The sequence below is a fragment of the Acipenser ruthenus genome, chromosome 28 (assembly GCF_902713425.1).
Source record: "Acipenser ruthenus chromosome 28, fAciRut3.2 maternal haplotype, whole genome shotgun sequence".
Classification (NCBI taxonomy): Eukaryota; Metazoa; Chordata; class Actinopteri; order Acipenseriformes; family Acipenseridae; genus Acipenser; species Acipenser ruthenus.
Window position 1 is genome coordinate 19,005,560 of NC_081216.1, and position 27,007 is coordinate 19,032,566.

The window sequence follows — 27,007 nt, forward strand, 5'->3', positions numbered from 1 at the left end:
TGTTAGAGGAAAGATATAATTTTGCTTTCAGATTTTCCTTTTACATGAGAGATTTAAGTTTGTGGAGTGTACAGTTGTTTTGTTCACAATCAACACAGCTCTAATCCTGTGCTTCCATATTCACAGCAGAATTTGCTAACTAACAAATGCAGCACTTGTCCATATTTTAGCAATTTGCATGGCAATGCTGACCTCTGTCCTCCATAAATAAATATTTCTCTTCATGCATCATCTCCCACAATGTTATAGTATTTTTCTTGTGTGTTAGCTGATATTAATCTGACGATATTATGCACATTCTGTTATTATCTGCGTCAGTATGTCTTATATTGCAGTAATCTTGTGTTTTTTTTCCTTTGAGGGCCATACTGAACGTAAAAATAAATTATGCATGCAGTAATTATTAAACTGAATTTTAATTTGTTGTACATTTTTCTTGTGTTTTTCATTTTTTTAGTTAGATGATTTGTAAGGGAAGGTTAGTTATTTTTTTGAAATGTAGCTTTACATTGCCAATTACATGTATGCTATTGCTATTAAAGGTAATAATAGCAATATTTTAAGACTTTTAAGATTTTTCCACTAATTTGCAGTAATATGGGGCTGTCAAAACACTGCCAAGGGTGCAGGGCCACAATGGGCAGCCAGGATAGTGTGTAAAAAAATCTAGTTGCTTGAATCTTTGAGATTGTTAAGGCTCATACGATACACAAAATAGCATGTTTGCGCATCTTTTCTGCAAGGTCTACAGATCAGTGATAAAACGCAGTATACTGCATTTCTTCTGAGCAATCTGATAGTGTCACTGTTACACCATACCCAGCTCACTGGTTCGTAAGAGGCTCGCTGACAGGAACTGACGTCACGTCTGTGTATGGATACTTTCAGGAGCAGGAAAATGGCTACACACGTCTACGAGTCTGAAAGGTAGGAAATTTGTACTTTTTTGTGTGTAAAATATTCAATTGGAAAAGTTAAGTTTTTTATGCGATCGGTGATTGTGAATGAGTTAGCCGGGACGTGCTTTGCAAATAAAAAGGCCGTTTTTTTTGTCTCCTGCACTTTGTTGGCAGGTTTCTGACTATGTTGATGTTTTTTTTAAATTATTCAATCACAGTGAGGAATAAAGTTAAGCGTTGTCGGTGTCTTTTAAGTAAATTAACTCGCGAATAAGTTACAGTTAGAATAAGTTTATTTCTGCCCCAACACCGTCATAAAATTAAAAAATGTGTATGCTACAGGAAATTGTTACAGTTGTATCTCACTGTAGAAATACAGACTGTTGGATAAAGAAGGATTCGTCTAGGGCTTAAATTTGTTCTTGTTTGTCGTCGTTCTCTGGATCGGACAACAATAAGGAGTTTCTCCATTCCGTACATTATTCTACATTACTAATATTATGGTGGATTTCATAGTACGTAGACTACAGTTTGTATGGCGCATACTAGACAGAGCCGGTGGGGTTTAGACAACTAAAAACGTAAAAATAAATAAATAAATGTATTTAGCTAAAATCTGTCATCTATCAAAACACTAATATGTATCTCAGTGCACTGAATGGTAGATTTTGATTGTGACTGAAAGAATATGCCTAGGCTGAATAATAATATACTGCTATACGATGTCGAATTGGATGGAGCCGTTACAGAATATATACTGGTAGTAATGGGGTTTGCTTTTGCACAGTATACTGGTATTGAGTAAACATATAAGCCTATGTTCTCTAAAAACAAGATAACAATCATTTTTGATGCAATACAGTCTATTGATATGAAATTATATGTGTAACGTACGTGTGTGTGTGTGTGTGTGTGTGTGTGTGTGTGTGTGTGTGTGTGTGTGTGTATATATATATATATATATATATATATATATATATATATATATAATACACGTTACACATTCGCCACAGAAACGATCTCTTAATGTATGCGCTGTTAAAAAAAAAAAAAAGTACACAGTTGTGATCGAAAGTAATCTTTAGGATTGAATTATAAAACGAACAACAAAAATCAATAATGGGCAGTGTGATATTGGTAAGACTAAACGGATCTTTACACATCAACATACAGTAGGTACTAATGAGTAATACATCAGAATAGAAGGGTTAGGAAAGTCATTGGAGAACAAGCATACAATAGTGTTCACTTATATAATAGCATGCCCTGAGGTTCAAGCTATTCAGTAATTGCCTCCATGCTTTGTTGTTGGTTTGTAGAAGTATAGGCTCCTCCTAAATCCCTGGAATAGCAGGTTTAGGTGAATTTGGTCCATGAAGACTAAACCTGAAAGATTTCCCTGTGGTTCACAACTAACCCCATCATCATTAATGATTAAGCCACCTGCTACTATGTAATCTCGATAGAAACCCTCAGCATCTATGTAGTTAATGTTCAGAGATCTCTGGGTTTAAAGCTTTGAACCAGTGCAATAAGCCTCCTGACTCTATATAATTCCATAAATATGTAGTGTTCCAGGGTCTCTGATTAATTATTAACAGATTCATGTGTCTTCTTAATGTAGTTAAGCATTATTCTTCAAATCTAAGGAGACTGGCACTTTTTTTTTCTTCATCCACACACCTTAAAATGTGTCCAGGGCCAGAATTAATGGTTTTGTAAATTCCTCATTTGTCAGTTCAGTATCCATGTGGTTGACTTGGATAGTTGATATTTTATTTTTTCTTTTGTTGTCCACTCACTGAATTCCAAGCAAGTCTCTCACCTCCACTTTGTCAACTCACCTCAATTGTAACCTACTGAGAATAGCCTAAATGAGTTGCTGCTACTCTGTTTACATGCCGAAGTGAGCAGTTCAGCTTCTGAGTTCAAAGGTCTTTCCTTAGACACATTAGGAGTGCTGTATTTCATTAGGAAACACTCCTAACCAAATGCTTACCTTGAATAGGAACTTAAAACTTCCCATGCATTATGAAGGGAATATTGTCCACACATTGCATTTCAGCTCTGAATAGACATGGTGCTCCAGCTGCATGGACTAATCGAAGAGGCAAACCAGACGCTGAAATAAATTGGAGCCTGTCTCTCCTGGTGTGTAAAGCTGCACTCAATTATTAGCTCCCTATTTGAATCTTGGGGTATTTAACAGGTTTGGGCAGTTTGTGCAAGTGTAGTTTTGAGACAAGAAAGAACTTGAGATCTGCAAAATATAACACATGTGAGTTGTGTTCCTAGAGAATATATTGTATTTATAAGAGAATATATTGAATAGCTTTTATTATCATTTCTCACCATCTCTTTTTAGAGAACTAGAATATAAAACCTCATTTTAAAAGATGAAGTGGGAAGCACACTCCCAAACATTTTGCAGTACTAAAATGTAACATGCAGCCTTACAATCTTTGAATTAGATTGTAAAACCCTTTAACATGTCCTGCTGTAGTTATGCATTTGTACAAAAACATAATTGTACTTTGATCTGTTGTATTGTTTTCTTCTGTTTAAATAGTGAGAACAATTTGTATACATCTCTCTTGCTGTTACAGTGCTCCTGGTATGTTTTAGTAGTATACTACTTTAAAGAGCCTTTTTAAATAGTTGGTGCCTCTGATGAGGTAAACTGAAAAAGTTTTAAACTTTGTTGTTGTTTTATTAGAAATGATGCATGATTTTGAATTCTGGTACTTTTTTGATACAATGCTGCTATTCTAAGTGTGGGCTATTATTACTAATATTAAATGTTGGATGTTTTCTGTCGAATATTCCTACAGTGTCAAGCCAAGTTCGGTATGCCGACAGTTTTGTTTCCTTTGTAGGGAATTTGTTGTGTTTTATATTCTGGTCATAGACAGTATTGCTGTATGTTGGCAAAAAAGTTTTCTTTTGTGAATGATAATTATCCCCAAAGCATCTTTTCTGGATGGATAGTGGCTGGAGTTCTGTCAAAGTCTTTACAGAAGCCCAATAAAGTATTAAGAGTAACCGGTGAAAAGCATGCATATAGCATTTTTTTTATTGATAGTATATGGAACATATTTAATTCAGCCCCACAGTCCACTAGGCAGGGTTAGAAACTACCGCTTGCCCGAATGTGTCAGTGTTTCATTGCATTTTGTCTGTGTGATTACTTACACTATTCATTTATTCATCGCCGTGGTTTAACTGTGAATTTTCTGTATAAACAAAATTTGCTTTTTAGACATCAAAACAGTAAAAACGGCCATTTCCTCACAATTTGTTTCATTTTTCAAGTGTAGTTTTGAAAAAGCCCAGTTGCTTGAACACAACACAATTATTTGGTAGGTCAATCTTTAATCATTGTAAAATATTAAAGTATTTAAAACTATATAGATTTAAAAATCTATTTTAAAAATTTAAAAAAGACGATGATTCGCAAACAAGGAATATGACAGAGAAGAGAGACAGCACATTTTTCAAGTGACCAGGCTTTCACAATTTGACTGGCTGCGGTAAGTCTACGCCTTCAGAAAATAAGATGTACTGCAAGGTGTGTGTCCAGTATGACAAAAGCCAGAGTAGCACATTTGGACTGGGTCGTCTGCCTTAAGATAGTCTGTTTTAAAGTGCATGAAAAATCAAGTAATCATTATAACTTTGTGAAACTGATGAAGGCAAAGCCTGCCAAACAAGGCACATCAAAAGCGTAACAATTATAACACGCCATAAAAACCTCTGTGATTTTAAAGCTAAAAGTGCTTTTTAGAACAACTCGCGCCCTTGCAAAGCATGCACGACCGTGTTCTGATTTTGAATGGATGTGTGACTTGGAGGCAAAAGGATTAAATGTAGGGAAAACCTATAGAAATTGTAAACAGGCACAGGAGTGTATACACGCTATTGCAAGGACCCAGCACCAAGCCCAGTTAACCAGAATGGCAGCGGCTAAACATTTGTCGATTTTTATGGACGCTTGGACGGTTCTACAGATAGTTCCATTACTGAGGCAGTGACATGCTATGTGAAGTAAGCTGTCCACGGTGTTGTCCACACAGACTTTAGTGGGGTTCGTAATGTGGGGAAGGCAGATGCAGAAACCCAATCTATGTATCTGGGAATGAGCGTTAATGTTAATGTATCTGTTTGTTTTTTTTACTACAATAAAAAAAAAAAATCTACATTTATTTTTTTGGAAAATAAAATTGAAGCCTAATATTTTAGGGACCCCAACAGCTGTTATTGATTCCAACTCAGGAACTTCACATAAGGACTAGTAAGTTTACATAAGGGCTAGGAAGTTTCAAAAGGTACTAGTGTTAGGACTAGTACCATAATTTTTTGTTTCTAACCCTGCCACTAGGTGTTAACAATACTAGTTCCTTAATCTTGATAATGCTGTTTTGAGAGTTGTTATTACAAGTAAGCCATTTGATTGGATGTCTAGAGCATTTCAAATACCAGAGCTGAATAGGCAAAGGATATTTTTTGCAAGTGAACTGATAAGAACTTAAGTGCTAGTCATTTGAAGGGTACAGAGCACAGGTTTAATAACTAAAAGTTTGACTGGCTTGCAGGACTGTGCGGTTCAGACAATCCGTATGGAAGCAGGTGTAATCAGCATAGTTAAAAGGTCACAATATCAAGCTTCATCTGATTTTTCCTCCCAAAGGGCAATGCAGCTGCTCCTGTTGGTCGAGTGGGATTCATGACACACAAAAAGAGCCACTGGATACCCTGTTAAGCACAATACTTGATTCACTCCACCAAAACGAAACAAGTGGTGTGGTGGTCTGCCGTTAACACTTCCTGTTTGTTCCCAGCGTTCAGTATGTCTGTGTTGTTTACAATAAATAGTAATTAAAGGGAAAGAGAACCATGGATAGTGGAATGTCAAAGCCTTCAGTTGCTTGGGGTTCTACATTCCAAACAGTCCTGAAGTTCCATCTCAAAAAAATGTTTCAACAAAACTGGCCATTGAAGAACAACTTTCAGTTTCCAAAAGGATGTGGGGGATGGGGATTTCCATTTTATTCTCATGTGTACTTAGTTTATGTTGAAATAAAAGCAAAAATCATGCTTACTTCAGGTTCAGGTACAGGAGCATTTAAAAAACTGTACAGTAGACAGTTTACCCTCTTTGCTAAACTGTACAGTAGTTTAGCAAAGAGGGTAAATATCCTTGATATAGTCTTCCACATAGGATGGTTATTGTAAGTTCCATCGATATTTCACAAGCAAGAAGTTTTTAATTATTTTTGCTGCCAGCTTTCTATTGAACTGAACCTATGTGCTTTTAAAACATACAGTAGGCCTTTTTTTGTCTTATTTATGTTTGTTTAGATCAGATGCACCTTTTTATTTCTGATGAGTTGAATTACTGTGAGGGTTTCACTGTGGATACTTGATAGGTATATATTTAGATTGTACTGATTTGTTAGCATTAGATGTTGTTCAAACTTCGTGTTTATTAGCTTTATGCTATGAACGAGTTTTGCTTCGGATCTGTAATGTTGCTGTGAAAAGAAAAGAAAATAGATTTGTCAGTCTGGTATGTGAGGAATGTGGAGAAAAGCCAAAAATAAATAACAACTTCAATTGTAGACTTCCTTTATAATAACCTTGAAACATTGCAAGCAGACTTTTGAAATGTTCATCTGTGCATCTCTGTGTAAAGGTTGAACAGCAAACTACATTGTTGTCAGTGGTTTTGTGGTTAAAATAGAACAGAAAAATCCTAGAATACAGTAAGATTTTATTAGAGAGTGTAAATAAATCCTTGCAAAGAAACAGGATGCAGTTCCAAATGATTTGCGCTTTTTTGTGACCAGGACTAACAGCATACTGTACAGAGGTTTCTTATTTCACAGCTCGATAATAAATAATAAGGAAGAGTGCGAGGGAAGACATAAACTCGGAGGGATGAAGAGATACACACAGAGAACGATCATTTTTCTGCATGTAACCATACAGTAGTGAACACTGCTTTTGTGGGGAGCTCTAAAGTCAAAGCTTGACAAAGACATTATTGTGACATCACTGCTACTGTACAAGCTTGCCATTGAAATATGAAAAATAAGTATGCGTAGTATAAACTTAATTCACAGTGGTCATGTTGACAAGAAATGACTCTGCTTTAAGTTCCCCTTGCTAAGGCATAACCTTCTGAGACAATGTTCTTTGTCAATCTTGTACTTTGCCTGATAGAGTTAGGCAATATTGGGGCAGCAGTGTGAAGTAGTGGTTAGGGCTCTGGACTCTTGACCAAAGGGTCTTGGGTTAAATCCCAGGTGGGGACACTGCTGCTGTACCCTTGAGCAAGGTACTTTACCTAGATTGCTCCAGTAAAAACCCAACTGTATAAATGGGTAATTGTATGTAAAAAAAATAATGTGATATCTTGTAACAATTGTAAGTCGCCCTGGATAAGGGCGTCTGCTAAGAAATAAATAATAATAATAATAATAATAATAATAATAAATAATAATAATAGATAATCCCAGTCCGCTACACAGAGGAATGACTTCTAATCCCATTGTCAATGCATTGAACCTCCCAGCATACTAAAGGTTAGGATATTAGCAGCACAAAAGATACTTCCTTTTCTACGTATTAGTTTTGTGTGGGTGTAAAATTCCTTCTTTTCACACAACGTCAATAAAGCGTACTGTACAAGCAAGAATCTGTTTATGGAGAACAAAAACTGTCTTAAGACGATTTAAAACTGTGTGGTTGAATCATGTTAGTTGATGTCATTTCTCTTCTGTATGAATGCTGAAGTACGTGGTGAAATAGTGGGTTACACAAATAAGACCAAATGACTCTGCAGTAATTCTGTGTATTTGGCTTAATTGAATCCTTAATTGAAGGAGCATTGTTTAGAATGTACACTAGGCTTGGCCGAGTAGAGGAATAACACACCTTTTACTTATGCATGAGTTGGATGCTTCACGCAGCTCTTACCATGAAAATCCAGTTAACTTGTTTTGTTTTCCATTTCAGAAATCTACAGTGCTTCTTTTGAGAGACCATCAGCTGCAACATTTTTAGAAAATCAAGTTGGATCTTATCAATGGCATCTGCTAGTTGACACAATGGCCCAAATATCCAGCAGCAATGGATTCAAACAGAATGTCTCTCCTGCTCTGGGAACAAGCGGGGCACAAGATGTTGGGAAGGAGGAAGCTCTGCAGATGGAGGCTGAAGCTTTAGCAAAGCTACAGAGGGAAAAGAAAACAACCTTTAACCTGGAAACAATGTCCTGTAACGGTGCGAACCAGAGAGCCCTGTCCTCCAGCAGACCAGAAAGGGACCTCATTGTCTTTCCAGAGTCCGACGCCAGGAAAAGAGCCGAGAGGGATGCATTCAAAGACATTGACGTTGAAAAGCTCACGAATGCTGAACTGGAGAAACTGTTGTTGGATGACAACTTTGGGGCTAATAATAAAGCACCCAGGCCTGCAACTTTACCAGGAACCCCTGTTTTAAGTTCTTCATTTTCAGGTCAGTTGTACAGCCAGACTCCGTTCCATGGAGGGCAGTGGAACCCTGGATTGACAGGGTCTGCGAACTCAGCAGTGCCAGGGCCAGTCATCCAGACGTCACTCTACCCTGCAGCAGCCTTTCCTAAGCAAGCCTGCCCTTTTCAGAATGGGTTTAATCCGAGAATGCCTTCTTACAGAGCTCCAGAACCAGTTTATCTGCCTGCGCAGCCCCAGTACATGCCATTCCCACTCCAGCCGCCCGCTCCGTTACACTCAACAGCAGTCATGCCAGTGTACCAGCAACCTGTTACGCCTGAAATGGCAAAATTGTTTGACAAAATAGCCAGCACTTCGGAATACTTAAAAAACGGGAAATCGACAAGCACCGACTTGGAATCTGCCATCACCAAGGCTATGATCCCAAAGCTCCAGACTTCGGAAAACACGAACATGAGTAAATTTGAGTGGCTCGATCTTGATCCCCTCAGTAAGCCAAGATTAGACAGTGCAGAGATTGCACAACACACAGAGGGAGCTGTGAAGGAGGAGTCCAGCATTGCAGGGGACCCTTGGGATGCTGTGCTGCAGGATGAGAGTACTCCAGAAATCAGTCTTCCTCCTGGAAAGTGTGGCCGGTCAGCCTCCTTTCATCCCAATGGGAAATCACCTGCTGGAACTTCAGTCACAAGGAGCCAGTCTTTAAATATTCGGCCTACAAGTGCTCAGCCTCCCAAGACTCCTGGCCAAACCACTGAGGTACAGTGAAGAGATTGAATGTGATTATCACTTCTACTCTTTAAATCTCATTTATATTCACGTTTTAAGATCTTATTGATTTTTGTTTTGTTATAATGAAATTTTGGATTCCAGTCTATACTGTAGCTTCTAAATAAGATGACTTAAAACATAGCCAACTGCTGGACTTGAATCTCATTGAAAAATCTCGACATTTGTTTCCTGCTTAAATATATATTTTATTTATAGGGCTTCTGATTTTCTGTGTTTTACCCCAACCTTTTATACTCTCCTTTAATAATTAAATTGATAAATCAATTTTACTATTAACACGTTTCTCACTTGTGTTTGAGATACAGGAATGGCTTAACAGGTATCAATTACATTGTTAAAGTCGGGGTAAAACACCCAAAATCACAAGCCCTATATATATTATATAGTCTGAAGCATACATTGTATTTTAATCCTTCACTCTGTTTTCTGCTTATATGAACAACAATAGTTTTGTGGTGGTTTATTGCAGAAATAACCGTAGATCATGAACAGAAGCTAGGCAGAGATGCTTTCTGAGCAGTGGACACTTATCGGCAGTACCGGTTTACAGTATAATCCCTATCATCCCAGGTTAAATTCCCTATTTGTAACTCCTACAGTGTACTTTTCAGCAACTGCATTACATATCTGACCCTGACAGAAACAGTATTTCCTGACTTGGATCTTTCATTGTATGGATGAGAACATCATTCAGCAAGGGTGTGTGTTTTTTTCCTATCAAGTTAATTTCCTGTTGCACTGTGTTGGTCATTCTTTCATATCAACCGAACAGAGCTTTTGTTTGCTTTTGGGTAGGTGGTGGTAGTGAATTAAGGCTCTATTTACATAATGCAGCCTTAAGTTTAATGAGCTGATTTATACCAAAGAATCCTGAAGTGTTTAGTAGGGCAAGCATCTGACCCTTTCTGCTGCAGCCCAATGTTGAGCATAGCTTTCATAACCTATGCAGTGGGAAATAGAATCTATTGGGGAATAAACATTGGGATCTTGTCTTCACTGGCATGCTAATCTTACAACACCTGAGTGAAAACTACAAACAGTAATGGTTTTATAGCGCAGAATTTTCTATTGACCAATTTGACAATTTAGAGTACCAGGTACTCTCCTGTATGTTATAGGAGAAGAAAAGGTTAATGTATTGCCAGAAAGTGTTGAAGAGCTTCTTACTGTATCGGATCCCCAGCAATCTGCCTAGATAGCAGCTTTTATTTATTGACATGATATCATTCTGTGCTGGCCGCTGCGGCTGTAGCTGTGAGAAACAGAATCGTTAATACACATTTAGCAGCAATGGCTACTGCTACAAGCCATTTAAAGCGATGACACTGTTTCTCAGTTTGCATGATTGCAGTATTTCATTTACTCTGAACACAATTAAAATAGTTTCCCTCATGGATTTCATGACTTGTCCCAAGGACATTTTTATCAGTTAGCCTAGTACTGTATTTGTCAAGAAGCAAAATTACCCTTTATGTTTGTTATAATTTATCTTCTTAAAACAACAATGTATAAATGTGCGAGATCTCCTGATAGTAAAAGCCCTTGAAATGTTTTCCATAGTGCTGCAGGCACTGTAGTGTTATGTTGCTATAAAGTAATTTCAAATTAGAAATGTCCTGTATTAGTTTGCTTTTTTCGTTTGAATTAGGGATACATCATTTTCTATCAAAATGATTTGCTGTATTAGGCTATAACCCCATTTGGCATGGTGGTATGTCCTTCCCTCATCTCCCCAGTGAGATGAAGTGGTCCAATACTGTTGAGCAAATAAATACAAAATGGAGATTGGCATGACTGTCGTCAACTACACAGCACAACATGGCTGCTCAGAAAACAGCACCTAGTTCTGATTTCTATTTGCATTACAGTAACAGCACCTGCTTAAGAAATGCTATCTTCGTGTGCACACTTATTTTGTGTGAGGGTAGATGTACTAGTTTTAAACATTGAGCTGGTGTTCCTCTGTCAAGACCTGTACAGTGATTGAATAATGTCATGTGGTACTGGTATTTTACTTTAAATGTTTTGTTTTATGAAAACAACAGCCAAATTAAGCAGTAAAAGTGATGTTTGAGTTTCAGTTTCAGTATCATTTATTTTCTTTCATTTGTAAAAATACTCAAACACTTTGAGATCCTTTGGAGCTGAAAATAAATCCATTCCAGTGGTTGTTGCAATAACTTTAATATAAATGTGAAACACCAGTTCTAGGCTTGTGCTGGATTAAAGACTTAATTATTCCGTGCAACATACTGCCCAGTACGTAAAAAAACAACAACAAAAAAACAGTTAAAGTTAATTGCCTCATATTTCCTAACCAGCACTGAATAATGTTTCTGCCTCTTTGCAGACTGACAAAGGGACCAGAAGTTCACCCACAGCATGCGATGTTCTGCAAGAACTGGAAGCACAGAATGAAGAGGTGGAGGCTTTCTGTGAAGAAATCGTCAAGTAAATGAATCCATTTTAAGAGGTCACTTTGTTGAATTATTGAAGGGCCAGTTACAGTAACTAAGGAGACCAAAAACAAGTTAGACAAAGAGTTTTTGGTTATGCTTTGGAGGTAAAACAAGTAAATATTAGCACTTCCCTGTTTTCTTTCATTGTTCACAAATGTTTTCTGAGGGAGAGTTACAGTTTTCTGAGGGAGAGTTCTGCCCCTTCCCTATAAGTGAGGCTCATTTAAAATGGCCTCTGTTCATTTTGAGGGTGTACCTTTTGTTGAATTAAGGAACTGCGGTTTAGTTTTAGATAGCTGTAAGACATTTTTATTTCCCTACTGTAATGCAAAAACTAAATCTTGGGGGAAAAAATCTACTACAAGTGTCCCATATTGTGATTTCTGAAAATGTTTTTTGTGTTCTGTGGACATAAAATGCAGTAAAGTTATAGGACGCTACCTGCTGATCTAGAGTCTTGACTTTCCTCCAAGCTGTTATTCTACTTTATAACTAAAGTAGAATAACAGAACTGGTGTTCAGCATTATTATGACCTTTTAGAACTGCCTGTTCTTTGCCCCTGCCAGAGGGCCAGCACTTACAAATATGTCCTAACAGCGTGTGGTTTTTACAGTAGTAGTTTTACGTTTTTATTTTAATTTTTATTAATGTTATACTTAAAAAAAAAAAAGAAAAAAAAAAGGAAAATGTGTGAAAGAGCACCTGCATATCTTTGAGAGTAGCTTTGTCTTCTTCTTTATTTACTATTCATTGTGTCTCCAGTCAATGAATCATTTATTTTGTTACTCGTAATGTGATCATGCTTTGTTTGCCTCTTTATTTTTAGATTAAGGTTGAAATTCCCACACGACGATCTTTCCACCAATCCTGGTTATGTTCTAAGTCCTGTCATGCTTCAGAGAGACATGAATGGAGAAAATGCCAGCATCAAGGTTTCAATAGAGATAGAAGGTTCTCAACAGCCAGTCACATTTACTTGTGATGGTAGGTCTTCAGTTAATAAGTTGATGCATTTCTTATCCAAACTGACTGATAACAAGAAGTGTTTCATTTCAAAGGGGTCACTCCCACTGTACTGAGCTAAAATTGCAGGAAATTTAAAACCTAGACTGGTCATTTCCAATAAAGAAAACAATTTCCTTGCCCACATTACAAATTTAGTTTTGTAATCGCAATTTATTCTAGGAAACAAGGCTCTGACTCAGTATGCAGGAAAGGTTTGATTTCTTTTTGTCTTCCAAATAGATTACACAGCAAGCATATGTGAGCAATACCCGACAGAAAGGAGCCATCCACTTAAACAGTCAAACTGTTACTGCATCAGCCCACTTGAAGTTTTTGGCAGTGTTTTAAATACATTTCAAACATGTTATGATCGGCCATGGCAAGAATCTTTTCTTCCTACCCTCACTTTCATTCTGTTTGTGTCATACATTCCCATCAAAATGATAAACTCAAAGGAAAACAAGAAAACCACAGGGTAAACCAGTCGTGCATCTTGCTGCATAGACCCTACAGAGCAATCATTTCATTTGCATCTGGCATTGGTACACTGGTATGTGTGATTCTTTTACTGGTATGTTGTTTTTGACATACAAGTCTATTATTTTTCTTTTTGAATTGTGTGTGGGTTGGTCAATGCAGGCAGTGCATGAACTAGCTGTTGTATAGAAACTAGATCGCTATAAGGAATTCGTTTTGCGTATTTTAGAAAATGGTAATGGAGAAACACTAAAAAGTGCAATTTATTTCAAACTATATGTTGCAAGACTGATGTTTCAGAGTAGCCAAATAGTTTGTGTGGTTTTTTGTTTTTTTTTGTTTGTTTTTTTATCTGTAGTTGAAGTGGTTCTGCAGCTATTTTGTTTTAATTTGAGTAGAAATATTACCGTGGCAGTCATGCATGTATTCTCTCGTAACCACATTATTTTGTCCAGCAGCCTTCAGCTGTTTCTTTGTGGTGTACACTACAGTGGCTGACAGTGACTGGCTTCTTTTACTGCTTATCTTTTTTTCTGTTTTGTTTGAGCCCTTGGAAATCTCATCATAGTTCATTTCAAAGCTTGAGATTAGTGCTGGCTTGACATCAACCCAGCCTTTGTTTCAGATATCCAACTGTGCAACAGTTTCAGTTGGTGAATCCCTTTCATCACTGTCATGCCAAGCCATAAAGAGTGCACCACTTTAAAGGTGTAAGTTCCCTTGAAATAAACACCTGTTACCTGCCTTAGATATACATTTACTCATACATATTTAATTGGGAATTTAATACTTTAAAGCAGGTGTGTCCAGTCAGTCCTGGAGGGCCATTCCACTCCAGGTTTAACAGGTACAATGATATAATTAACTACTTCAGGGACTGGATGCAGATTTAATTAATTCAATTACACAATTTAGAACACGGTTGGAACAAAGAGCAGGAGTGGAAGTGCTACCTTAATGAAACACTCATAATTAAAATACCGAGTACAGACATTGTAATAATGCAAGCTTCAAGTCAGATCATTTAAAAAATATAGAATATATAAATATATAAAGCAACACAACAGTACATTTTCACATACAAGGGAGCTGTTTTTGCTTTAAGTACGGTGTATTTTGAAAACCTCTCAGAATTTATGACATTTGGATTGTTTCTACTTACTCTGCAAGTGCACTTTTCAAATTATAAATCAAATAGACAGAGGAAGACATATTTTAGAGCCTTCGCAAAACTATGGCAGCATTACTTTACATGCCAGTTCTCCAGTTAGCATGGCCAGCCAACTTTGTCGAATTAGTCATTTACATCTTATAAATTCACATTTACACACATGCACTGTGTAATGCTGTCCACGGCACAGTCATTGAGGTTTACAATTTACTTTAAATGCTTACCATCTAATTGTCAGTTTAGTTAAAAGGAACAAAGTTTATGCTGTAGTGAAATATTAACATTTATGTTTTAAACAGCAGTCACGAGGGCAAACCTTGTACATGCATAACAAACTACAAACTGTGGCTTTAAAAGCAAGGCAATACTACTGTAATTGTGGTGGTACTATTAGTTTGAGATGTGGTTTTTGGTGCTGAAAAATCAGTGGTATTTTAACCTTGGATTCTGCTTAGTCAAAGTTTAAAGGTAGTTCTGTATTTGCATTGAAACACCAGACTGTATTTATAGAGTCCTCTAGTAACTGGTGCAGTTTTACAGTTAAAAAAAGACCATTAACCATTTCTAAATAGCCAGTGTACAGTCGCTTTAGATATTCAACTATAATGTTGTTTTTGTCCTGTAAACCATTTATGTTAAACTATGAAATCCTAGTAATAATAATATTATAAGGTATTCAATAGTTAAAAGATCAGCCTATAATTTTATATGAAAGGTTATTCTTTTATTGAATGTATTAAGTAAACACAGGGCCAATCTAGATTTTAAGCTTTCTTACATACATTATCAATGGTGTAATGCAAAACATCAGCACAGTGGAATTTGAACAGTATGACATTATGGTTGCACCCAGCAATATTATCAGAACATATCATGTTAAACATTCTGGATGAATGTGTTATACAAAATGGAAATCTGAGAAATGAAATAAATAATTTACTATTTACAGCTCGCTGTTCCCTGTTTCTTATCTGTTTCTTTCTGCTGCTTTTGTTTCAGTGAGTTCCCCCGTGGAGCTGCTAATAATGCAGGCCTTGTGTTGGGTTCACGATGACTTGAACCAGGTTGACATTGGCAGCTACATACTGAAAGTTTGCGGCCAAGAGGAAGTATTGCAAAAGTAAGGCCTATTATTAACAATGTACTGCCTAGTTCAACAAGTTCAGAACAGAAGAATGAGCTGAGCTGGCTATCTTCCTGAAAAGAGGGCGAATTTTATTGGATTTTGAGTGGAAATAGAAATCCATCATGCTAAACCTTGCATACCCACTGCCCACTAACACACCTTGTTAATTCAGTAAAGCTGATAAACGTCAATCCTATTAAAATGATGGGACAAATAGTAGCATTGCTTGTGCAGTGCATGTCATGTACAGTACATGTATTAAAAGGTTCGCTGTTTGACGCATTGGTGTGAGATTCCTAAAACAAGATGTAGTATCTGTACAAATGTTTCAGATGCAGAGGAGGCTGTTAAACTGGAAGGTGGAGCAGCTGGGTTGTTGTAATCTTTAAAACTAATTTGTTGTGTTCTGCAGTCAGCAAATTCCTATTGCATTACCTGCATTTATTAAAAAATTGAATTTATTATTATTATTTTTTTAATCCATTATGTAACTTTGTTTCTGTTCTTGTCCAGTAAACATTGCCTGGGAAGTCATGAATACATTCAGAACTGTCGAAAATGGGACACTGAGATAAAGCTACAGCTCTTGTCTCAAAGCACTATATGCAGAGATCTGGCACGTGTGGTAAGCAAACCTGCACTATTGGTGTCATTATAATATATATATAGCTAGCTTATTGATTTAGATAATTGAGACTGCAACCTTGTGTAAAAAGCAGGATTGTTCAAATGAGTTGGTAAGGAAATAACTTACTGATGCAGATTAGGGATGTACCACCAGATACATACATGTTAATGTGTCCAGATATTTAAATTGTACCCTTGATGTCTGTAACTGCTTTTAAAAGTTAAATGAAATGGATCAATGTATTTCATGTATTTATTTAATAACAATAATTGATCTATTTGTATTAACAGGTGGAGGATGATACCACTCCTGTTGATTTAGAAAAATACCTGTACCAGGTGGAAAAACCTCTTAAAGAAACCATTAACAGGTACAGTAAAGAACATGTATATGCATACGTGTTGTGCTTATACATCTTAAAAGGATAGCAGATTTGCTTTTGGTTTCATGTACAGTAATTGATTAATGACAATGCTGTTGTTTTTTAATAGACAATGCCTTAATGATTACCTGGATTCTTACCACAGTCAAGTCCAGCTGTGCCTTGAGAATGAGGTACAGTACATGCTGTGATTCTCAGCAGCATATTATCACTGTTTCTGTAAGCATGTAAAATTGCTCCCTAAAGCATCAACATTACATAGTTTGTAGTTTAATTCTGTAATCAATTAATAATAATAATATTATTATTATTATTTTTTTTTGACAAGATAAAGCGCTACAACCTTGCTTTCAGTGCATTAGAAAAGCTGATGCCAAAACACAGTGTATAGGAGGCTGTGTGGTCCAGTGGTTAAAGAAAAGGGCTTGTAACCAGGAGGTCCCTGGTTCAAATCCCGGCTCAGCCACTGACTCACTGTGTTACCCTGAGCAAGTCACTTGACCTCCTTGTGCTCCGTCTTTCGGGTGAGACGTAATTGTAAGTGACTCTGCAGCTGATGCATAGTTCACACACCCTAGTCTCTGTAAGTCACCTAGGATAAAGGCGTCTGCTAAATAAATAAACAAATTGTGATTATCCTGTGTATATATTAAGCAGTAACAGCACTGAACTATCAGAGACCGCACATAACAAACAGACTGGCTGTCTACATTTTTTTAATCTTAACAATTTTAGTGGTCTCAGCAAGTCATCTGTTGTTAATTGTGGAGTTTATTTTTCTTCCATTAGAACAACCAGTACAAAACAGTGGAGAATGTAATCCAGGCTGTCAAAAATATATGCAGTGCACTAGATGGGGTTGAGACCAAAGCCATTACAGAAGCTGTAAAGAAACTCAAGAGGACTGTCAATCTTCCAAGAAGCAAAACCATGGAGGTAAAGCTGGGTTGTACATCTTCAACACTATTGCCAGTCGCAGAGGGGTACTGCCAGAGATCATCACAAACCGGTTTTGGCCTGTTACTACATGCCAAAATAGTCAACAGTGTTATTGATTGCTTATGTGTGGGTCAGTTTAAAGGATGCAAAGTTGTTAATACTGTCACCCTAATTCTAATAACCTTGCTACATCACGGAACAACTTACCAGTGTATTCATATTGTACGATTTATAAGGGTGGTCATTAAATCACCCCTGGGGTGAAATACCAGTGGGAATAATATAGAGCAGTGGTATTAGGATGTTCCACTTTTCAGATAATTAAAATTGACCCAGTGAATATAAATACATTGAATATTTGTGGTGCATACCATGTGTAGGGATATGTTTCATACTGGTTATATGTTTGTTAGCCTATTGCCAGTTTTCAGGCCATTGAAACACTTGCACATTATTACATTATTGCATCATTGCATCTTTTTCTCAAATGATAATTTAGCTTCTCTTTCTCGTAGCTGAGCGATTATTAATCCATAAGCCAGCATGTTCTTGCATTCTCCTTACAGTTCTGTCATTTTTACAGTTGGGATCAAAATCTGCTGACGGCTCAAACAAAAGTGCTACAGTTGGTGAGTATGGATTGATTGTTTTCTTATGTGGATTACAAAACCTGCAAAAGCATGTTTCCTGGAAGCTATAAGTTACTATCCAGTTGTGTTTCAACGTACTTGAACCCGTATTACCATATTTAGTTCCAGATCTGGTACAGTTCAGATATGGCTTGTTTGAAGCTTGATGGTTCATGGAAACCAGGACTGAGCTGATCTTTTTTTTCAGGGTCCTCTCCTCCTCTAAGCCCTGTTGAGGAAAGCATGAATGGATTGACGACTGCTGTGTGTGACCTGTTGCAGCTGTACTTGAGATCTTTCAGCAGCAGCAGCAGCCCTCAATCTGCTCCGTCTGGTCCCAAGGAGAGGAGGAGCACAAAGGAAGCCTGCAAGGCCACAGAGCACCTCCAGTTTACACTGTTTGCAGCTCATGGCATTCCACCAGGTTGGATCAGCAGGTGAGAGTGTTGCAGTCCAGCAGGCAAAAAGTGATCAGATAACTTGGCATGCATAGGTCAGTTAGAACACAGATGTTGGGATGTTGTTTTTTTTTTTTTCCTTCTAAGCCTAATCAAACAGCAAGTTGGCCTTAACATTGTAATTTGATTGGTTGATTTTAACGTTCACCGCCTGCAGCAAATGAGTGTTACTGACAGTATAGTCGCTGTTTGAAAAGAAGTCACATGTGATCAAAACTTCTGTTGCATCCTGTTTTTTTAAGACTAAGATGTAGATTCAGATACTGAAGAGAATATGGTCTGCTTGTACACATGCAAGCTTACATGAGGAATAGCTTCAGGGTGATTTATACCAATGCTGGGCCGACTCCAGGATAAAATTCACTTGAACTTGTTATAAATAACCATCTGCCATCTAGATAGCCATAAGCTATTTTCTTGCACTATTTATAAGCTTTACTGAGCTTTCTGGCGTGAGATTTTGAAAATGTTACAGCAGTGTTTCTAAAAATGAATGAAGATGGTGTTTGCTGACTCCCCAACAATGCTACTTTGTAGCCCTCTCTTAAAGTTATCGGAGAATTGAAAATACTCTTTAGTGGTGTTATGTCCACATTTGAAACATACTTTTACATTTTTTTCTAAATGTAGTATCAATGCTTATTAAAACAAGTGGTATATTCTGGTATCTGCTGTTATTACCTCACATAGACTGCATCATTGTAACATTGGCACTGTGCTTTGGGAAAGATAGCTGGCATGACCTACTTCAGTTTACTTGGTTTAATGTTTCATGGAATTATTTGAAAATATAATCTAGTTCTAATAATGGTCAGTTTTCTGGAGATGTAGTGGAGGTGCTTGTATGTTTTTAGACTGGCAACCTTGGTATTTACATTCCAGGTCGTTGTTGCAACAAATATCCAAATGATTAAATAGAACTTCGGACCAGGTCCTAACATGCTAATGATTAAACCTAGAGTGGCATTGCACTCTAAGCAAGGGGAGGCCTACTCGTAATTTAGTGCTTCCTCATTATTATATAAATAGTTACACTGGCCCTAAATATATTTCCATATTTTATGAGCTAGCACATTGATCACCCTATGTACTGTAACTCTGCAGTGTGGAGTAGTGGTTAGGGCTCTGGACTCTTGACCGGAGGGTCGTGGGTTCAATCCCCAGTGGGGGATTCTGCTGTTGTACCCTTGAGCAAGGTACTTTTACTTAGATTGCTCCAGTAAAAACCCAACTGTATAAATGGGTAATTGTATGTAAAATAATGTGATATCTGTATAATGTGAAATAATGTATAATGTGATATCTTGTAACAATTGTAAGTCGCCCTGGATAAGGGCGTCTGCTAAGAAATAAATAATAATAATAATAATAATAATATAGTCTATCTGTATCTTGTGACAAGTTTTGGCAACCTACAGCAGATAAGAAGAGTAAAGTTTTTTTTTCTTTATACCTAATGCAAACATGATGCTTTAGGTGCTTGGATAAAACTAGTTATTTCAATGCCACAATTCAGCTAGTCACACAACTTTCTTTAACGTTTCAAATGACTCCATACGCAATGTGTATTTCAATACAACTGAAACACTTGGTAGTTTAAAGCTCAGTAATTCGAAGCAGAATGATGCAGTTAAATATTGCCAGAATTTCTGTGTCCTCCAATTTTCAAATCTCTGCAGTAGAAGTGCAGTTGCGTGTATTTAAAGCATGCCGATGTGTGGTAAAGACTATTGCTGACCTTTCTTGGTTTGTTTTCCTCCAGCTTTGAAAAGTACTACCTGCTGTATTCTCTGACCCATAATGGAAAGAACTTATTTAAACCAGTTCAGTCTAAGAAAGTGGGAACATACAAGAACTTATTTTTTCACATTAAATGGGATGAACTGTAAGTGAGCGTGATTGGGTTTGTATTCTTTCTCTCTTTCTCATGTTAAATTGACATTTATTTTTTACATTTCCTTGTTGATGCTTTTTTTTTTTAAAAATAAGGATGTAGCCTGTATTTTTGTCAACAAACAGGAAGTAGTCTGTTTCTATGTGGGGAATTAACTTGAAAATGACAATTCAAATGTCTGTCTATTGATTTTGTCTACATTGTGTTATAACCATTTTATTATGAATTTGTTAATGTGACTATTTCTGTTTACATTTCAGGGTAAGCTTCCCTATCCCAATTTCACAGTTACCTTTAGAGTCGATGCTCAGTCTTACTTTGTATGGACTATTAAATCAGAATGCCAGCAGCTCGCCAGATTCTAACAAGCAAAGAAACGGACCCGAGCTTCTTGGCAAAGTTTCCATGCCTCTTTTCGACTTCAGACGGTAACTATTCCAAAATGTTTCTACTGGATTCCAGCCTTTTATTGTATGTTGTGATTAATATGACCTTTCTCAGGGGATAACTTGAGTTCGTACATATTCAGAATTTCATAATCGGTTTGTGAAATTAGCATTGGAGCGAAAGATACAATTGTTGATGATTTTGGTTAAGTTTGAGTTTCACCGAGTAATGAAATGGGTTCTGCCTTTTTCACCGAATGCAGTCGCGCACTCACTTAATAAAACAATTTCCTTTTTTTTCAGAGTGCTAACCCGTGGGACTAAGCTGCTTGGTCTGTGGACCTGTTTCCTCGTCTCCCCAATCGGTACTGTCAGTAGAAAAGGAAAACAGATGGAGAGAATAGTCATGCAGGTAATCATGCTGTTAGCTAAAATCTTTAGTTGCGGTGAGTGTGCATGGATCCGGTATTCTCAATTATGAGCTATAACAGAGCTTGAAGCAGGGGCGTGCCTGTTGAGTATCAAACACGCTTCAGTTAGAGAGTTTAAACTTGACCTGCTTTCTCATTAGGAAGACATGACTGCAAGACATGTAATGAAAGGTGCCTTGTTATCTATGGATCATTCGGGTGTGTGCTTCTTATTGATAAATAAAACCACTGCTTCTTACAGGTTAACTTTCCGAACCCAGCTGTTGACATTCTGTTTGTCGCTCCTCAACCTGCTGGCAGACCACCACAGCACAACTTGGAAACACTGGATGTAGATGCACAAAAGCAGCTTCAGACACTTTTCAGTAAAGAATCCACGTTAGGGTATGTGTATGTGTGACATAAACATATGAGTATCTCCCTTGATTCGTCAACATTTTTTACTTTTTTTATTGTTTCATTTGCATATTGACATTTTTCTGAATTTTATAGAATATAATGGGATATTGCAACAGAATATACCTTTTTAACTATGCTCATTAGATGCCGTATATATTATACATTATGTATTAACCACTGTTTAAAATGATTATGGTAATACTATTGCTACTAATTTATAAGCCTTTCCTTTAATTCTGCATAATTTTGTCAGCTGTCCTAAGGCATTGCTTTAGTGGTCTCCAGGAATCGGAGAATTAATCTACTTTTTGGAAGGTCCAAACTTATGATTGTTTGTATTATGAAACCAGCAAGGCCCTACAGCAGACCTTGCAGATATAAATATTGTGAATTGAATTCTGTAGAGTTAGATTTGTTCTATATCTCTCTGAGAAGCCTGTCGGTACAGCTATATATTTTTTGGTAGTAAGGCCCCATCCATTCTCATTCTCATTCATACCCTTTTTCACAGAAATATTCAAGTTTATCAAGTGGCAACAAGTGTGTGTGTGATTTTGATCACAGAACAGTGTAGCTATCAAGATCTGCGCCCTCATTCTGAATGCATTAAGCAAGTGCATGCCACATTCATCAGTCATTGCTTTATGATCATTTGTAAACCATTCCTGGACTTTCTTAGGCACTGGATTAATATCCCGAGGAGACAGTCATCCTGATTTAAAAACTGAAAATGCCAAAAGTGTTCCACTGAGCTACCAGGCTCATTAATAAAAACGTTAATGTGATAATATATATAAAAAAAAGTTAGCTATGGTACAGATTTTCTTTTTAATTAGAAATCTTGGGAATGTACATGAGAGGAACAATTTGAATTGGAAGCTGCTCTGCATACAATATTCCTAAACTCTAGCAGCTTAGCCAAATATAATAAACACTATTTATAGTCTTGCAGTACTGTTGATCACATTTTATTTAAAATGAGGAATTTGATATCTTTTTAGGCTAAATGTCAGAAACTTGGCAAATCCAAGCTCTGGAGGAAAGTTTTTGATTATATTTAACTGAAATTTGGGATTGATTTGCCAACAGGTTCTCCAAAGCGGATAAAGAATTTTTGTGGGATAAAAGACATTACTGCCAATCGCATAAAAACAGCCTTCCTATGGTCCTGGCTAGTGCTCCAAGCTGGGATTGGGTCAGTCTGCCTGAGATACACTCCCTCTTGAACCAGTGGCCTCCGCTGTCACCTGTCTGTGCCCTGGAGCTGCTCCACTCCAGGTAAGTGGGTCAGTTGTGTAGTCCCCAATCAGGGGCAGAAGGCAGGTCAAGCCAGTATGTCTCCATGCCTTGTCTGAAGGCTTGTTCATACTTTAACTGTGTGACCGTTGCTGAGGGCGATTTTCTAGTCACTCAAGTCGTGCCACTGTATGGCGATTTAAGGGCACTGGCCACCATGGTTGAATGTTTCTTTTTTTTTTTTTTTTTTTCAACTCTAGCTAGTCGCATCACATGACCATCTCCGTGGTTACAGGACTGAAGTATGAACCAGCCTTTTTCTTGCCCAGTGCCAACCGTAAAAGTGCTGTGGTAGCTTTCTGGACTAGTGTTAATAGAGGACAATCAAACTTATTTCATATATTAAAACCCAGGCCTCAAATATAAGGGAGACATGGATTATATGCACAGAGCTGTTATGGCGTTAGATCATAATATAGCAGCATGCTGTAATAATAACAAATGTTTCATTCCATTCAGATATGCAGACTGTGAAGTGCGCAGTGTTGCTGTGACTTGGATTGAACGTTTAAGTGATGATGAACTGGCTGATTATCTTCCACAGCTTGTGCAGGTAATACAGTCCCGCATTTAATAATGAATACTAGTAATTATATAGATGGATATATATATATATATATATATATATATATATATATATATATATATATATGCTTCACTGATATTGCAGTTTTCTCAAGATTAAATTTAAGTGTGTATTTTTGTTTTAAATTCTATAACAATGAATATCCCATATACTAAATTAAGTATTTTACACGGTTGTAATTTTGAGACACTGTTATTTGACTTCTGCTAGCAAATGTTCTGTTATACTGGTAAATCCCTTTCAGAGTCTGTGATTGGGAAATGGCTGTTCTCCATTTATGTGCAATAGCCACACACACTTCTAGTAGATTGGAATGATTTTACCATGTGTCTCCTTATAGGCTTTGAAGTTTGAATGCTATCTTAACAATGCCTTGGTGATGCTACTCTTGTCACGGGCACTGGGGAGCATTCATATTGCACACTACCTGTATTGGTAAGCAAATGCATCTTTATTTATTTATTTAGGTGCTTTTTCTTGGCCAGCAAAACTGTTATATTCCTCTTTTCTACATTGGCCTTTGAGATACTGTTGCTGTTGTGATCAGGGGTTAATTTGTGCCAGATCCCAGCTCCCAAGTGTAATGACAAGAATTATATAGTTAGCAAATTTTGAACTGTATGAGGAAAAAATTACTATTTTTAATACAACAATGCCAAAAAACTAGTGCTCTTAACAACAGTGTCGACGATCCTGTTCATCAGATTACTTAAAACACTAAGCAAAGGCCAGCATGCAGCTACCGACACCAAGAATAAGGCATGAAACCCACATGCAGATAAGAACTTTAAACATATGTGGAAGCTACTGTAAATCAAGGTCAGTACATTAGGTCTAGAAACATATCTGCTATTTCAAATGAACCCCTGGTTGTCATAGCTGGTAAATATTTAACCATTGTAGCTGGAAAACTAAAATGCATTGTAACTGATGGCAGGCTGCTGAAAGAGGCAGTGCAGGATCTGAACTTCGGGAGGCGTTATGAGAACGTACTGGGGGCCTTGCTGTCTTTATGTGGTAAAGGACAGAGGGAAGAACTGGAGAAGCAGACCAGACTGGTGCAGCTGCTGGCAGTCGTGGCAAAGAGAGTGCGTCAGGCCAGCGGATCTGCTAGACAGGTGTGTGTATTCTTTGAAGGTAGCAGTCTCACAGGTTTTGCAACCCTTGCATTTCCCTGAGCGCTACTGTCCCTCTGTATACAACAGCAATAAACCTGGGCTGAAATATACACAGCAGGAGAATAAACATTTATACTAACGTCAGAACCATCGTTGTAATGCAAACACCATCCAGGTAATCCTGTTTAATGTTAATGGTAGATTACCGGTACTTTCCCACTTTCCTGTTCATTTAAAAACAAGTATTGTGTATCTGTATACTATGGAAGAACAAGTACATGCATGCAAAGCCAAAGTGATGACGTGAGGTCATGTGAAGTGTATGCATATCCCATTACTTATTACATAATGTTTACATCTAGCATTGTATTCGTGAATAATGAGTATTGATTTGTTTTGCTTGCAGATTGTTCTTCAGGAGGGCATGGATAAAGTGCAGTCTTTTTTCTTAAAGAACAATTGTCGTCTGCCCCTGAACCCCAGTCTGGTTGCCAAAGAGCTCAACATCAAGGTATGCTGCTTCATTGCTTCAGATGAGCATCGAGTAATATTGTTAGAGAAGTTCTAAAATGTGTCATTTATTAGGTGTGTGTGTGTCGTGTAGTGTAGTGTAGTGTAATGTAGTGTTGCTTTATCAGCTGCAGTATATTATGTTTTACCAAAAATACAGTATGGCCTCAGTGTTATTCATGCTTGCTTTTTTATACTAGAATTTAAATAACTGCATGCAAGCTACTAGAGAATGTACAGTACACGCTATTGACCTTGTCTTTTCACTGGTAGTTTTCATTGTATACTCAATCTCAAGGTTTTCTTTATTGTATGTAGGCCTGTTCCTTCTTCAACTCCAATGCAGTGCCCCTCAAAATCACCCTAGTGAACGCAGACCCCCTGGGAGAAGAGATCAATGTAATGTTTAAGGTAAGCACACACTTCTAGCAATATTAGAAATGCACTGTTATTTTTAAACTTTAGATAAGACTGTTTATGGAACAATTTTGAGAAGGTTAAAGCCTTCAAATCTGATAACAACTTTACTTATATTTCAGCTAGCAGTTAATCTGTCATTATATTTTAATACAGTAAAGCCTTGATTATCAGAACAACTGCCTAGAACCTCTGTTTCTGTAAATGCGATAACCAGCCCACTATCTCAGTTCTTTACAGTGTAGTACAATACTGTAATTTTATATTTAAAGGTACAGGGGAATACTTGCTGGAATAGTTTGATGACCCAAACAAATCTATCATACAAACATCACCTAGTCCCAATCTGTTTGGATAATTCAGGTTTCTCTTTATAGCCAAAACCAGCACATTACCATTAATTGGGAGGAGAGAAATACGTGAACTGTAGACAGCCATTCAAACCATTCAAGAAAGCCTACTTAACCTTTTTTTTACCTGAGAGCAGACCAAACATTATCCATAGTATCGGTCAGCTGTTTGTAATGGAAACAGATCAATAAAACATGCAAAAAAATCACTTGAGTGTTTCTGTAGCCCCAGTTGTTATGACTTGTTAAGGATCTCGAGTATGTCTAAGGTTACAGTATTTTCAGCACTTTACTCACAGGCTCCCTCTGGTGACAAATTTGGAACAGTATTTTAGATTACTATAAAGCCATATATATTTGCAGGCCTTTTATTATGCGTTTTTTGCATATGAAAAAAAACCGCAGACATTTTTTTTGCACGAATAGCAAATTCCACAATACATACTTCGTATATTGCAACAGGTCGCCAACATTTCTGGAGCAAATAGGTTTTATGGGTGTGATTTGCCAAATTTTTGGTTGGCTTTACAGTATGTGCTTGATATACTGTATTGGTGGATAAGAAATCTAAATGAAAAGCCAGTTGCTTAGCCTTTAAATGAAGCTGACTCTCCTGCACTGGGTGTCTCTTTGCAGGTGGGAGAGGACCTGCGTCAGGACATGCTGGCTCTGCAGTTGATTAAGATTATGGACAAGCTCTGGGTCCAGGAAGGACTGGATCTGCGAATTGTCAATTTTAAATGCATCTCAACTGGCAAAGACAGAGGTATTTCCAGTATTAATCTAACTGAAGAAACTTCACATGTGAAATTACATTTGTTTCCTGTTTTTTCGTAAAACAACAAAACATTTTCTGCTTTGTGTAATATTGACCACATATGGTTTTTGGAAAACAAGTGTTGGCTAAAAAAATATTTGGAATTATTAACTTTGCTGCTGATTTAATATTCAGCACAGAAAGACTGCCCTTGGATAGCTCATTTTAATAATTCCTGAAAAAAATAGTACTAAGAAAAGACATAAATACATATTAGTATATTGGATTAATTTACTGGTCTTCTGCTTTGAGTGGAGTGATCCACCCTATACTACTAGTTCTATGCAGTTTTGAGTGGACATGTCTGTATACAGATCTTCAGTGTTGAAAGAGATAAAAAA

General features: G+C 37.1%; 1 protein-coding gene across 2 annotated transcripts in view; it reads left to right on the plus strand.

The window, feature by feature from the left end:
- The first annotated feature begins 805 nt into the window (after positions 1-805).
- Positions 806-27,007, plus strand: part of LOC117435138 (phosphatidylinositol 4-phosphate 3-kinase C2 domain-containing subunit alpha-like) — a 33,132-nt gene continuing 6,930 nt past the window's right edge. The window contains exons 1-22 of one of the 2 annotated variants that reach the window (XM_034058124.3): positions 806-927; positions 7,917-9,154; positions 11,538-11,638; positions 12,474-12,631; positions 15,300-15,420; positions 15,940-16,051; positions 16,345-16,424; positions 16,546-16,609; positions 17,226-17,372; positions 17,959-18,004; positions 18,213-18,441; positions 20,225-20,347; positions 20,617-20,784; positions 21,046-21,154; positions 21,415-21,557; positions 22,662-22,850; positions 23,328-23,421; positions 23,795-23,889; positions 24,392-24,572; positions 24,979-25,083; positions 25,401-25,493; positions 26,486-26,615. In XM_034058124.3, coding sequence (XP_033914015.1) covers positions 8,009-9,154; positions 11,538-11,638; positions 12,474-12,631; positions 15,300-15,420; positions 15,940-16,051; positions 16,345-16,424; positions 16,546-16,609; positions 17,226-17,372; positions 17,959-18,004; positions 18,213-18,441; positions 20,225-20,347; positions 20,617-20,784; positions 21,046-21,154; positions 21,415-21,557; positions 22,662-22,850; positions 23,328-23,421; positions 23,795-23,889; positions 24,392-24,572; positions 24,979-25,083; positions 25,401-25,493; positions 26,486-26,615 — 3,634 coding nt within the window. In that variant the 5' untranslated portion in view covers positions 806-927; positions 7,917-8,008. The remainder of the gene's footprint in view (positions 928-7,916; positions 9,155-11,537; positions 11,639-12,473; positions 12,632-15,299; positions 15,421-15,939; positions 16,052-16,344; positions 16,425-16,545; positions 16,610-17,225; positions 17,373-17,958; positions 18,005-18,212; positions 18,442-20,224; positions 20,348-20,616; positions 20,785-21,045; positions 21,155-21,414; positions 21,558-22,661; positions 22,851-23,327; positions 23,422-23,794; positions 23,890-24,391; positions 24,573-24,978; positions 25,084-25,400; positions 25,494-26,485; positions 26,616-27,007) is intronic. The other variant, XM_034058123.3, reaches the window with a different exon arrangement.